This window comes from Poecilia reticulata, chromosome 8 (genome assembly GCF_904066995.2).
Source record: "Poecilia reticulata chromosome 8, P_reticulata-male-v2, whole genome shotgun sequence".
Taxonomy (NCBI): Eukaryota; Metazoa; Chordata; class Actinopteri; order Cyprinodontiformes; family Poeciliidae; genus Poecilia; species Poecilia reticulata.
This window is the reverse complement of record NC_088837.1, coordinates 9,033,529-9,048,135: the sequence shown is the minus strand read 5'-3', so window position 1 is coordinate 9,048,135 and position 14,607 is coordinate 9,033,529. Positions and strand designations below refer to the sequence as shown.

The following is a 14,607-nucleotide window of genomic DNA, read 5'->3' as shown; positions in this document are numbered from 1 at the left end:
ATTTATGTTGTCAGTGTATTTGGATGTGTCAAGACGAGTCTTACAATACAGCACAGCGCTAGGTGTTAAACATTTAGCTGGTTGCATCATGCCGAGGTGTTTGATGAGCTGCTATTGGTTCTGGTGAATTGCACAAAACAGATGGAGTAAAGAAAACAGACACTTGAGCTTCACCACAAATCAGCAGATAGATTGTACAAACTTGGACATTGGTGCTCAAACAGGATGATGGTCCAAAACCTTCTGGGGACATTTTGGACGATGCTGAAAATCTGGGTGTTTCTATTGTAGGAGCATTTTCGAATAAGCATTCTATCCTACAAAATTACAAAAGAAAAATCTTTAAAAGTGGGTGTTGGTGTAAGAGAGAGGGTATTGTTCATTAGGGCAAAATTTCTTTAACACGTAATCAGAAAATAAAACCTACAATCTGCTCGATAGGAAATGTTCATAACCACCGAAGTAAAGGCAATGTGAATCGTTATGGGTGTTTCTACCGCTCAAGAGAGAAAACACAATGCAATCATTTGCAAATCATTTTTATTTCAGAGTGAAGCGTGGCTGTATCCAACCATATGACAACAGTATAGCACATACTTAGGAGTCAAGTCATATATAAAGTTCTTGTTTGTTTACGGGGTCTGATAAACGGCGCTGCACTGTAATGCTGATGATTACAGGCTACGGGTGTTTTGAAACGGAACATTATTTGCTCCGACACTCCACTACACCAGTGCCTGTGAGTCCCCGATGTAGTCGTTGGATTTGTATCAGCGATGCTGCGAACGGCATCAGGTAGATTTTACAATCAAAGCTAGACAAGGAGCATCTCCTTTGACTTCAGTGAAGTTGGCATTGATTCAAACCGATCTTGTACTTTGTACAATTTTTAATCATTCAAACTAAACCAATCACATTTTCTACAATTGCCCAAAAAAACGGCTATAAAAAAACATTTCTTTTCGTGGGCAGTACCAGTGAGTTCACCATCAGGTGCTGGTTGTTTTATTTTGATTTTAACATTTGCTTGCTTTAATCTGGCCAAATCTTGTACAAACTTAGATTACATTAATGAAAAGTAATTTCCTGAGTTCTAGTTGTGAGCAATAAAACCGAGAGGCCGTTTTAAATTTGGTCAGAAAGTAATAAAACAAAAAAAACAAAAAATACTCATGGTAACACTGGGTTACAAATTGAAAGATTTCATATTTACATATTGCTTTTCGGCTGTGTGAATCCAAACTGGTCACGGGAACCTGGCTTCAACGGTCCAACACTGGTTTGAGTCTAACAAAGCTTTAGAAAAAACAGTCTTGCATTAGGGTGGAATTACTTCTATCTCAGTTTGAGAGTGGTCAGGCTATACACGGTTAGGTCACCAGAAGTTTAGGTTGCCGTGCCAGCAGACCAGGCAGTGTCATTGAAATTAGAATCAGGGCAGTCTGACGGACTGACGGTAAGCTGGCAGAAAAGAGATCTGGATTAAAACTTCGGAGTGAAACATGCAGGTGCAACACAACGACGACCGTACGTTGTCAGGTTGATAGACGTTCTGTATATTCTGCAAATCAGCATTACCGGGAGAAAAATACAGTTTTCTTTTTATTATCAAAGTGATTAGTTTGCTAAACGCTGGGCTCACTCCTCCCTCCAGATCTGCAGCATGGATGGCACATTCAGAGATCGATTACCAACAAACAGTCTTGCAGTCGGCCCTGACAGCAGGGCATTTTCTTCACTAAATTAGGTAAATCATCTCACTACCGTCTAATTGACCACTGCGTTACTCTAGTTTTTATTATTGCTGTTGAGGATATACACTTTATGAAAGGAGTCTTAGATTTACGATCATTCAAACGAAGTAAGAACAAGGACAACGTGTTCAGTTCAATCAACTCCTGATGCAAAAATCATGCAAAGTTCAATCATCCTAAATCACCTCACTGTTGAACACAGAATAAAAATCTCCCTTGAAGGGTTTTCATTCGTAATATTAAAAAACATTTAAGCCAAAATAATTAAAACCTACTTGAACAGAACTGCAAAAATACAAAAAAACAAAACAAAAAAAAATCATTCCTTTCTGCTTTTCAGTGAGAGAGCATAAAAAGCAAGACTTTGAAATGTTTTTGCTTTACCATCTTGAAGCTTCACAGCATATCTCTAGTAAAACAAGTATTGTCAGTGCACCCATAGGTGCTAACTTTACTCCTGAGACAGTGCCTGTCCCTGATGATGCTGGAATACAGTGTGAGGAAGCTCAAAATAACCCATTCTGACTCAGTCAACCAGTAGTAGCAGCAGCAGCAGCAGTGGGGTCTGGCGTGCTTTAGAGTGATTATATTCTAACCGTGCCCATGATGGAACAGTTCTCAAATGTTTCATTGTGTAGAGTATGACGCTGAAATGGACGTGACCTTTTTTTTGTTGTTGTCGTTTTTATTTTCCCCGATTCATTTTGAAGACTGTTCAAAGAACAACCGGATCCAAAGGAAGCCTGGAAAGTTTCTGGGAGTGCATGTCAGGCTGCTGGATCTCCATGCAAGTCATCAGAACCGTACTCTTTCGAAAAGGAAGTAGCTTTTTGTTTTTTTACTGGAACCCAGCCGCAGGTGCTGGACCTCAACAGAGTCCCGGAAGAGCCCTGAATCTCTGCAAAAGGCTACCTTCCTTTGAGCCGAGACGACCTGAGGGGTGTGTGAAAAGGTCAGCTTTTAAAAAGTCCACTGAGTAAAACAAAAAATATTAATTCTGATTATGTGTATTTCGTTTTTGGTTTAGAAACTTACTTTTTCAATAAGACATCTCTGTAGGAGGCAGCCTCCACTAGCATCCACTGGGAGGCCCGCTTCCCCATATCTTTGCTTCCTCGGTCACACCGCGTCATTCCAGGTATCCCTCAAACACGTCCAGCTCCGGGTCCGTGTCATAAGGTACGGAGGCCGGGTCGGACAGCACCCCAAGGTCCACCAGCGCCTGGTCCATGTCCTCGGGCAGGAACACTATCCCCACATTTAGGACAATGTACTCCATCAGAAAAGCATAGTAGAGTATGAGGACGTTCACAAAAAACAGGCCCAAATAAAACATATATGGGAGCTCGTCCAAAAGCAATTCCACCGAATCTAGCTGGGCATAAACCGAGCGGGTCATAGAAAACACAGACAGCCGCGGTCTGGTGTGAGCAGGGCTTGATTCGGGCTCGGTCGGCGGCGGCTATCGTGGACTATCGGTCTGAGTTAATGGGACAGGCGCATCCATTTCGGCTCGGCCCGACTTGCAGTGGCAACCGAGGACGCTTTGCGGTTTGCAGCTGTTTATCTGTACGGGCCTAAAGAAAATAAGAAAAAAGCGGGCAAAGTGAACGGCGATACGCTCATTGCTAATAATAACTCAAGGACGGTGTTCAAATGTCGTTCTAGCTTGCTCGACGCATTCTCCACATTGGTTTCCTGGGGGTTGCCGAATTCACGCCATGCCAGCTGGCCACAGCTAAAAACAGTTGCGTCCAAGGTTAGCCAAAACAAACTCGAACATTTGTACTTATGATGGTCTTGGTGTACTCCTGGGCAACGAGAAAAAGGAACGGATAATCAAAAACAGCTCACTTTCACGATGTTCCCAAAGCTAAATGTCCCAGAACGTTTATGCCAACTAGATCAAAACACTGACTACCACGAAGCGAAGTCGAAGCCCTTGACGTTTGATTGGCTCGCTAATTGGTTGCCTTTACAGTGATTGGTTAATAGAGATGTCAATCAGTGCAGAAGGTCGAAATGAAGAAAAATCGTCGCGTGAAATAAGCGTCACGACCAACAGGAGGACTTGTAGTTCCTTCCAGAAAGACACCGCATTGGCCCGTGGAAACGACACGTGAACGAGTTTGCCTCGGAAACCAACACAAGTTTGACTGAACTGTGTTTTATGTGAGAAACAGTGCTTTTGTACTTTAATACAAAAATGGGGAAAACATTAGAATAATTTACATTATACAAATTTATTAGAATTGTTGGAACACTTGTATACTATTACTATTCTTATCCTCATTCTTTTTAAATTTTAAGTAAATACGTACATATTCACATGTAAATTCAGGCACACTTATTTTTACTTTTGTTTTGTACAAAAATGAACGTAAACTTTTGTATTTTGCTCGGATTTCAGCCATACTTTAATTGGTTTCCAAGGCGACCTGCCACGCACAATATGACAGACGCTCCGATTCGTCGATGAGAACACCAACTCCCAGAATACCCCACATTGTAAACCCATTACGCAGCGCCCCTCTCGGCGCTGCCTTCTCCGCCCATCTCCCTGTTTGCTAAGGAGGTATCCGTACAGGGGAAAGTCGGTGCTATGGGTAAACGCAGTCCCTAACATTCGCAAATTAGCGTAACTACCAGGACAGCAGCTCTATTAAAAACCGCAACCATGTTCGGCCGGTCACGCAGTTGGGTTGGAGGACAGAGTAAAACGAAAAACATCCACTCCTTGGACCATTTGAAGTGAGTAGATAACGTAACGTAGGCTAACGCTAGCTCAGAGTCACAGCTTTGGAATAACATTAATATTGCTTTATTCATCAGCTGTTTGAGTAACAGAGGTACCGTTAACAGTTCTGCATCGAGTCGGATAACAGTAAAGCTAGCTGTGACTGCTTTATCGTTCGTGTAATAAAATTGTGAAATAAAATGCTAGCTAGCATGTCGTTAACCTTATCTGATGCTTGTGGTTGTAGTCAATAAACCAGTTTAACACAATTTTAGACTATAGCAAAACATACACCTGCAGACCTATGACGTCCGAACAGGTGATGTTGAGAATCAGTCCACGGAACAGATTGACCTGGCAGGAGAGTGCAGCAAATGACTGGGGTTACCAGTGTGTGTTCTGAACAGGTGTGCTAAACTTCACATCATAGTTTTTTCAACAGGTGCCTCAAATTTGGAGGAAGATTGGATGTTGTTTGAGGCTGGACGCAACCAGGAGTTTAATATGAGTGCTGTTAGGGTTCCGTTGGAGGCCATAAATATTACGTTTTACTGAAGCATAATATTCAATGAACAAATTAATCTCCTTCCAGTAAAGGAAGTGTATGTTAAAATGATTTATTAGTCATTTTTCTCATAGGTATCTTGGCATTCCCGACAGACTGTGCTTTTCTATTTTATGGAGCATTGTACCCTGAGAAGATAACGGTGTTTACCAAAAAAATATGTAGCATATTCAAATCTCTTATAAATTATTAAAAGTTTCAAATTGTCCAGCTGCTGTTAAATTAATATTGTGTGATCAATATATTGATCATTTAAGTTATGTTTATCTAGCACCATTATCAGACTCGGCATTGACACTTGAAGCAGAAATATAGACTACGATTAGTAGTAATGTTCAAGTTGTTTTTTACCTTATTAACTGTACTTTATTAACAGTGTAATCTTAATAGTAGCACTATAGATAGGGATATGGTGATTACCCATATTTTTGTTGACCAGTACTGGTCAAATTTGTTGTTGTTGTTGTTGTTTTTAAGTGACTGCAAACTCTAACCGGCTGGTTGTGCACAGCAACAGGTGAGGGAGGGACAGTGTTGCTTTAGTGTAGCGCCAAACTCTGTTTACTTTGGTGCGTTTCTGCTGAAATTTCACCGAAAGGACTTAAAAACGTATTTATTCTTTGCTTCTGTGATTTGTTCACATCTCTCTGTCAGATACATGTACCATATTCTCACCAAAAACACGACCGTAACGGATCACAACCGAAACCTGCTCGTCGAGACCATCCGCTCCATCACAGAGATCCTCATTTGGGGGGATCAGAATGACAGCTCTGTGTTTGAGTAAGTCCTGGACAACGAAGCCCTTTTTTTTTTTATCTCTGTTGAATATTCTGTTATGAATCATTTTTGCTGAATAGCATTGTTTTGAAGGTCTTTTGTGGCGCTTCTTAACTTCAGACGGTGAAAAAAAATTTGTAAATTTGAGCCTTTCTAATCCAAATAGAGCCATTATGATAGAGTTCAAGGAAAAAAAGCCTAACCTCAACCGTTTTAAAAACCCGACTTGTGAATTATGTCAGTGATTTATTGGCAGCTAATGTTGCTGCACCGAAAGCCTGTTGTGTTAACAAGAACAGGCTTTCAGACAAGGACAGCCTAAAGAGCTACTTAGGTTGTTGCAAGGTTATGTAGTTGAAAGCAGAAGTTTACACACACAACAAAGAAATCTTTTTTTCTTAGTTTCTGAAGTTAAATCACACCAAGCTTCTTTTATTTTAAGCTACTTAGAAATAATTTTCGTAACTCTGTTCGCTAAATACCACAATACGGTAATATGTTACTTTGTTTGCCAAAGCGAACCCTTTTTTTCCCTCCAAATACAACAATGGTCTTTATGCCCGATCGGTTCCACTTTAGTGGAGCTGCCAGAATGCTTCGACAGTCTTATTCTTTTGACTGACAACTTGTAGTCAGAAACACAAGTTACTTTGCTTCCCTTCTCTCATTTATGTGAGCAGCTTTTTCTTGGAGAAGAACATGTTTGTCTTCTTCTTGAACATCCTGCGTCAGAAGTCTGGTCGCTACGTCTGTGTCCAGCTGCTTCAGACCCTCAACATACTGTTTGAAAACATCAGCCATGAGACTTCATTGTGTAAGTACCAACACTAAATACATCACACTTGCGTCGCTACTGCAGGTCTCTTGCTAAGCAACAGAGTATGAGCTGTAGGCCTGTTGATCTTCGTGGGTAGGTTTGGTGGTTTTTAGGTTTGTAAAGAGAAACTGCTGGTTATGCAACTGTTAGCTCTTAATGTATTTATTTAATTGATTTTAAGTTCTCTTCCGTGCACAGACTATCTGTTGTCGAACAACCACGTCAACTCCATCATCGTCCACAAGTTCGACTTTTCAGATGAAGAGATAATGGCTTACTATATTTCCTTCCTCAAGACTCTGTCGCTCAAGCTGAACAACCACACTGTGCACTTCTTCTACAACGAGGTGAGGCCTCACTGGGGTGGGTGCATGCAAGAATACGAAGATGGACAGAACAGTGAAACGTTTTGCTTAGTCATTTCTGGCATGCCGTTTGCAATAGAGTCAAGAAGAAAGGGAGTTTGAAGAGGATTTTAATGAGGGAGAAAATATCAGAACTATATTAGTTACTGCAGTAGTTTTATACTAGTAGCTAATTTGGTGAATGCTTATTTTACCATCTCTAAACTGCAATACATTTATTGTAAAGACACATTTTTCAAATGTAGCAAGAACTTGACAACAAGCCTGTTTTCTTTCCTTTAAGACAAATCTTTCTCTAGAACTTATTTAGTAAATTTGCTTCTAATTTGCCTGTATGGATTTAATGGATGTTAACTCGAAAACATAAACTCAACACCTGAACTGTTAGTGATGATGTCACCTTTTCCACAGTACCTTTCTATTTGTGTACACTGGGGAAAGTTGTTGGTGTACTGTCGATGGCAGCCATGCTCCTGAAACCAAAACCATTTTGAAGCTTTTGTAATGTTAGTGAAAGCTACTTTGTATTATTTCTTTTCCTAAGTTTCCTTGTACTTTTTATGTTGCTTTTTGGCTTACTTTGTGTCATTCACTACCACAGTAAAATGAGTTCTTTAAAAATGCATAAATATGATTACAGAAAGTTCAGGTTTTATACATTGCTGCTGTTTTATAATTTTGCCTGTACAGCACAGTCGTGTTTTAAGTTTTCTTTTTTCCACCTCCAGGTGGCGCCATTTGACAGCTCTTTTCAGCTTGAGTCAGATAAATGAGTTAGGTCTTTGCAGCGAGATTACAAGCTGCTGGTTTGGTTTCAGGATCGGTTTGCTTCATTTGCTGAAGCCTCCGAGTGACTGCTGAAGTTTCTGCTCTAGTTGCACAGAGGCCTCAGGAAGTGAGGAACAGGAGAGTGGAGGAGTAGGCACAGACACAGAGAGATGGCATTAAGAGTCAATACTATGCTTATAGAATATAAAAACATTATAGAGGAAGTAAGATTATGTGTGTGTCCTTAATTTAAGTCATGAAATAGTGTTTGAGTTCATCTAACGCCTTAAACACCAGACGACTTTACATCAATTTCACGTTAATTTATCCACTTGCCTTTCTGTTGAAAGTATTGTCTGAGTTTCTAACAACCTTTCTAGAATATGTTCGTAGTTACATCAGTCACAGAGCTAAACTTCTTCTCTTAATAGTCAATCAAATACAAGAGAGGTCAGCATTTTTTCCCAGCTGCCTTCTTGATCTCTCTGCTGTCATGTACAGCCTGAGCGCGGCTGTGTGAAGCCTTGCTCACCGGCGCCTCCTCTCTGTCTCCCACACACAGCACACTAATGACTTTGCCCTGTACACCGAAGCCATTAAGTTTTTCAACCACCCAGAAAGCATGGTTCGCATCGCAGTTCGCACCATCACACTCAACGTCTACAAAGGTGAGTGCCGGGCTTCATGCATGCCAACACGCAGTCAGACATGTCCTCAAACGCAGAGGATTCTGGGACAGCCGACAGCCTTTCCTCTGTGCTTCCTCCTCCTTTCTGCCGTTTCTTCCTGTGCATGAGCATGAGTAGCAGGTGGCATTAATGTGTGTGTGCTCTGCTGGGTTTTTTTTAATAGAAAAGTTTTCTAATCATTTGGCAATCACAAAATCATTGCTTCCATGACCTACTTGTTAGTTCTGAGAAAGAAAAAACAACTTCTCTGCTCCTGTGAATCTGATGAAATGCTGAACATTGCACTACAGGTCATTTAAATGGACACAGTGCAGCTCAGCATCAGCTTTGCTCAAGAGCTTTCCAGGAACTTCCTGCAATGTGACATCCTTCAACTTTATGTGTTTCTCTGAGCTCCTCAGGGGACTGGCCTGCCGTTTATCATTCTGTAGAGCAAAACCTTTTCCTGTCATGCTCAGCTTCCTGTTTACTCCAGATGAAGTTTGTGCAACAGCGTTTGTTTGAATTACTGTCATGGGATACGTTTGTTGGATGTGACACTTTGTACCCTGCCACTTTTTCTTCTCGCATCATCCATGACATTTTGACTCTGCAACTTTCAACACTTAGTCCGAGCAACTCGCTCTCTTCCTTCAGATAATCGGAAGTAATATTTCATGTAACTTTGTAGTCTGTTGAATTTATTGCTTGTCTGGTTAAAAGCTATGATATGATAAGGAATCTCTCAAGTGGAAGAATCAATTTTTTGCAACTCCGCTGCAGTATTTTTGGTTGACATGGCATCACGCCAAGACTAAGTCTAGCAAGTCAAAGAGAAGCCATAAAATTCTTAGCCTCGCCCTACTCTGTAAATGGACAAAATAAGAATGAAGACAATTACGTCTTTGTGCTGTAGTTAACTGTAGCTAATTGACGCTTCCTATTGATTCCTTGTCCACGCACTGCAACAACTGACCACCTGGAAAAACAAGTTTGTCACCAACCTCATTACAACAGCATAAAATGCAATTTATTAGGAGTTTATGTGATAGACGAATACATGCGTTGAATGGAACAATGCATGGTTTTCTACAACCGAAAAGTGTGGCATGTGATTGTAGTCATCAACTTCACTATGAAACTCCTAAATAAAGTGTGCTGCTGCCAATTATTATCAGAAGTTGCCTGATTCTTAAGCAAAGCCAATCTGTGTGCAATTAAATCTGTACAACTCATGTAGGAGAAGACTTTCACAGGAAAACAATTGTTGTTTACTCCTTTTGCCTTTTAGGGAACTGTGACAAATACTTTTCTTCAGCAAGGCCAGGAAAGTTGGTCAAAGTAGATGCAGGACAAGCCTGAAGAAACTCTGTTTAGAGGCTGGGGGAAAAAAACAAAACATGTTTTGGAGACTTGATAAGTTTACTGCCCTGCAGGACAACAATTGGTAACGTACAGCCAGAATTACAGGGAAGCTATTTAAATCAAATCATTTGTGTTTTTGAATGGTCAGGTAAGTCGGAGTCCAGACTATTTTATCTACTCCACAGTGAAGCTCCACTTTACGTTTGTCTATCACATAAACACCCAGTAAAATACATTGAAGTTTGTTGTAATGAGAGGTGGAACATGGTGGTACTCTAGCTGACTGAGGTTTAATTGGTGAAATATTAGTAAAACAAAAAAAACAACAGATTGAAAGAAGGTTTAACAGCTGGTATTAAAAATGAATACTACCTTTCCAAGTGTGGCGTTGTTTGCAGTTTGTCAGAATGACTGTGGGATCACTTCCCTGCCTCCACCCGTCCACAGCCGCCCCTTTACTCACATTAACCCTGTGTCTGTTTCCCCCCTCTCCAATCACTCCTGCTCTTCCTCTCCTTGTCTCTCCTCCTCTTTCTTCTACGCGTCCCATCTGCCTAACTGCAGTGTCATGTAAGTTGGTTCCATTCATTCAGTCTTTTTTAGAACTGGGCACCAGCACCTACCTGAGCTGATTTAGCACGGTTAATCCTACTCTGCTGCAAACGCAGCAGGTCTACAATAAAAATTAAACTTGTTCTTAGTGGAAATCTGTACATGGAATATCCTTTTTCTATTTTTTTTTACAGCTAAATCAGCTCTAGGTGCTCTTACCAAGTCCTGCTTCTTCTTAATGGTGTATTTGTTTCTAATAAGTGGGTAGATTTGCCTAGAAATCATTATTCATGTATCACTCACCTGCATACATGCAGAAAATCCTGCATGCCACTTTAATTGTTCTTCTTGGCCTAATTTGCTCAAAAACCTGAAATATTCTAGAGGGTCGCTTATCTTAAGGGTGGTGGATGTTGGAGCTTTAAAAAATATTTTTCCATTTGGATTTCAGATGGTTCAGAGAACTTTACAAAACGTTAATGTTTAATTTTTCAGAGTTACTCAAGTCGGCCAAGGAGAAAGTGACGTTTTCTCGTTCCATAAACCGTCTAGGCATACAAGGTTTTGTACCTGGGATGCACAGTGTTCATGAACATGGTGTCATCCAATAAACTCTTAAAAATAATGACGATAGCTAACATGTGCAGATAAGTTTAAATTTGTCCCGGTTATGGCTAATGTTAGGTTTGTGGGAGGGTTCACTGTCAAAGTGGGATTTAGTTGGCTGTAGGAATGGGCTGATGTGAGATTTATTATGAAGTGTAAATACCACAAATCGTAGTACCGATGTTAAAGATAAAAAAAAAAATACATTATATGTTATTGTTGATTTCATTCAAAGCAAACAAATATTATGCTAAAATACCATGTTTTTTATTAGTTCTGTATTATTTTGATGCATAGACTTGAGCAAAATTACAGACCAAATATTTGCCAAATTCAAGAAAAGTTTGCAATCCTCATCCCTTTTTATCGTTCTGGTCTTTGTAGAGTATAAGAAGTAGATATTGGCTTGCTAATTAGTTAAGCTATCTGCTCAGGTAGCCTAACATACATGCCGCTTATGACTTGGCATCTGTAGTCAGTGATGGATGGCACTCCTTTTCAAAACTTGGTCATATTTTTTCACAAATGAAAATATTTCCAAGCAGCTGATTTTTGTATATCTTGTTTGTGAGGGAAATTTGTCAAGACTTTAATTCAGCCAGCTGACCAGCAGATACAGCAGTAGGTGGGGGAGGGGCAGTGCTTTTGTTACTTTATTCTACAGATACTCCAAAAAAGATCCTGGTGGTTCATTTTTTATTTTTTTTTGAAGGTGTAAATCTGACTTTTTAAACACTTTGTGTAATTGTATGCTAGTTTATATTTTACATCACTTGCTTATTTTGTGGGAATTCTGTTTTACTGCAATAGAACAAAATACAAAGTGTATCCTAACAAAGCAGTAGTGAATATGGCAGACTCCAATCATACAAACAAAACAAAAAAATCAATTCTTCTCAGCTCCGTTACTGTTAATTTATGGGAATGCTTTAGTTAATTTTAATATTTGTATTGCATTCATAATCACGTCCAGCTTCAATTTTGGGTATTTTCAATTCAGGGCTCACACACTGTTCTATAGATAAGTCTGTTGTGTGTATGAATGAAGTCCTCGAGCATCTTTGGTACTAACTGTCCTTTTTCCTCCCACGCTCTCCAGTGGACAACCAGCACATGCTGCACTACATTCGAGATAAGACAGCGGTTCCATATTTCAGTAACTTGGTCTGGTTTATCGGCAGCCATGTCATCGAACTGGACAAGTGTGTGCAGACAGATGAAGAGTAAGCGTCTCACTCTCTTTTGTAGCCTCTAGGGGGCATTGTTGTCTCAGGATTATAAGGTTTATTTCTACTCCTCATTGGAGAAACAGCATTTGCTTTGGCGTTATGTATGTGGCGCATGCACAATTAGATTTGCTTTGTAATTAATATTTATTTTTTAAACACATTAAGAGTTAATTCTTAGTTTAGCTGATGTCTGTTTCCTCCTGTTGTGTTCCAGGCATAAGAACAGAGGGAAGTTAAGTGACCTGGTGGCGGAGCACCTGGACCACCTCCACTACCTGAACGACATCCTCATCATCAACTGTGAATTCCTCAACGACGTGCTGACCGACCACCTCCTCAATCGCCTCTTCCTGCCCCTCTATGTCTACTCTTTGGTCAGTCCTGAGACGGTATGTTCACCGTCACAAACACTTTGAAACCCAGATACTCTTTACTTAAGGCTGTTTCATGTATTATATTGTTTATTAGCTTTACGTTTAGAAGAATTGGTATAAAGGCTTTGTTAAAAAGGCGTTCCTCTTGTTTTTAGAGATTATACTAACAGATTAAAATCTACCTACACAGGATTTCAATTTCTTCACCATAAATGATACTTCAGTATGAAACAGACATCTTATGTAAAGTTACTTAGTCATAGATACTTGAAAGTGATGGAATCTAGAGTAGTGCTGTCAAGATGGGAATATCTGACACAGTAATGCTTTTTTTACATATATACAATTATAGTTTGACATTTAAAAAAAATTTAGTCACCGATGTGGTCATGTTTAAAGGTGGTTTGTTATCTTGACATTCTCGTTTCATTTTCAACAGATCTCTTTTTCTGGAAGGAGTGTGTTTACAGAGGAAGTTTTACTTGAGCATGCAGATGTTTCCAAACCATTATCAGGATTTTTCTCACATTTAATCTTATTGTGTAACCTAATGATATTCTTCTTGTGTTCTCAGTCTGAAGAGCGGAAGATTAATCCCCAGGTGTCGCTCTACCTGCTGTCTCAAGTAAGCTACAATAGATATCACAGAACGGGCTGCAAGTCTCAGCTCTGGACTTGAGTTACAGTTAAATTGCAAAAATAGATATTTGAGATTCAACTTGGACTCTGTCTTTAGGTCCAGGACGTAAAGATAGTCTCGTCACAAATCTCATTCTCATGTGGTACAACGTTCAGTGCGCAGAGAGATGTATGCACATAAAAATCAAATCAAAGATGTCTCAGACTGATCTGCAGTGATTCTCTGTGGACTGTTTTCAGGCAAAATAAACAAGTAAATATTTAGCAAAAAAATCAAATTACACATCCCCTAATGGATCTCAAAATCTAGTTACTGATGGCTGCAAAAAGCCCTGCAGCCTTTAGCTCATCCCTGGTCCGTTATAGCTGAATCCAAGGCATTAATTAGACCCTCAGCCACCGAGCAAGTTCAATAAAGTCTAGCGTTTGATCTAATTTATTGATTCAGGTGTGTTCAAATGCCGAAGGACACCGACCATGGAGGACTTTAGTTTGAGATCCTGGCCTAGCATGAAATATAGTAACAGCATCATGTGGTGGGGGTGTTTTTCTTATAAAATATTTTTTTTATTTCAAAATAAAAACACTTCCTCTTCTGTTCATTTAAAAAAAAATCAAAATTCCCTCGAATTTAGAAAATGTGTTGCAAAGGCTATGCAAGATATTCTTGCATAGCCTTTTTTCTAACGTTTTGTGTTAATGTTGTGGGGTTTTTGTGTGTGTGTGTGTTTTTTTTCTTTCTTCCAGGTGTTTCTAATCATCCACTATCAGCCCCTGGTCAACGCCCTTGCAGATGTTATTCTCAATGGAGACCTCTCTGTTTTCAGTTGCCAGCCAGATGTTCACAGCACACACAAAAACACGGTATTCTATACATACACCCACACACACAACACATCCACTCTGAAAAGTCCCTAGTGTGTACCAGATTCTATGTCATATAAACACAACATAAATGCAAACTAGGCTCCCAAAGTTTAAAATAGCCAAAAACCAGAACCTGACTCACTAAGCAGTGCACAAAGTGACAAACGTAAACTAGCAAGTGAAGCAAACCCATTGGCTCAAACAAGAAATGGACGCCTACGCACACAACCACACACGCACACAGAGTTCCAGAAGTGCATGTAGGTGGTTATGAGATCGCAGGGCCATTGGGTTTTCTCCCATTGGTCACCCACATCAACACAACAAAATGCTAATGATTTTTATCTCTTTTTTTTTTTTTTTTTTTTTTTTTTTTTTTTTTGTTACTTTTTGCCTTTTTTTTTTCTGTCCGACTTTTTGGGATTTGTGATAAAGTGACGGCTCCTGTCTGCCTGTTAGTCATTTCACCTCTCTTCTTCTTACCCTCAGGATCCCCCTCTGTTCCCCATCTTATTCCCTTC

At 39.9% G+C, this 14,607-nt stretch overlaps 2 protein-coding genes across 8 annotated transcripts in view; one reads left to right on the top strand and one right to left on the bottom strand.

Annotated features, from left to right (window-relative positions):
- Positions 1–523: 523 nt before the first annotated feature.
- Positions 524–3,675, bottom strand: dexi (Dexi homolog (mouse)). The gene is made up of 2 exons (XM_008415747.2): positions 2,790–3,675; positions 524–2,687 (listed from the first exon to the last, which is right to left on the bottom strand). Exon 1 carries the CDS (start codon positions 3,151–3,153, stop codon positions 2,884–2,886), a length of 270 nt encoding a protein of 89 aa, XP_008413969.1. The 5' UTR covers positions 3,154–3,675; the 3' UTR covers positions 524–2,687; positions 2,790–2,883.
- Positions 3,676–3,815: 140 nt separating this feature from the next.
- Positions 3,816–14,607, top strand: part of clec16a (C-type lectin domain containing 16A) — a 38,983-nt gene continuing 28,191 nt past the window's right edge. For 4 of the 7 annotated variants that reach the window (XM_008415746.3, XM_081609827.1, XM_081609826.1 and 1 more), the window contains exons 1-10: positions 3,816–3,926; positions 4,165–4,505; positions 5,711–5,839; positions 6,517–6,650; positions 6,852–7,000; positions 8,349–8,454; positions 12,077–12,200; positions 12,421–12,595; positions 13,155–13,205; positions 13,967–14,083. In XM_008415746.3, coding sequence (XP_008413968.1) covers positions 4,432–4,505; positions 5,711–5,839; positions 6,517–6,650; positions 6,852–7,000; positions 8,349–8,454; positions 12,077–12,200; positions 12,421–12,595; positions 13,155–13,205; positions 13,967–14,083 — 1,059 coding nt within the window. In that variant the 5' untranslated portion in view covers positions 3,816–3,926; positions 4,165–4,431. The other 3 variants (XM_081609824.1, XM_081609825.1, XM_081609829.1) reach the window with 3 other exon arrangements.

Excerpts from the sequence above, each read along its gene's own strand:
- dexi (XM_008415747.2), bottom strand. The coding sequence starts at position 3,153 with ATGACCCGCTCGGTTTATGCCCAGCTAGATTCGGTGGAATTGCTTTTG.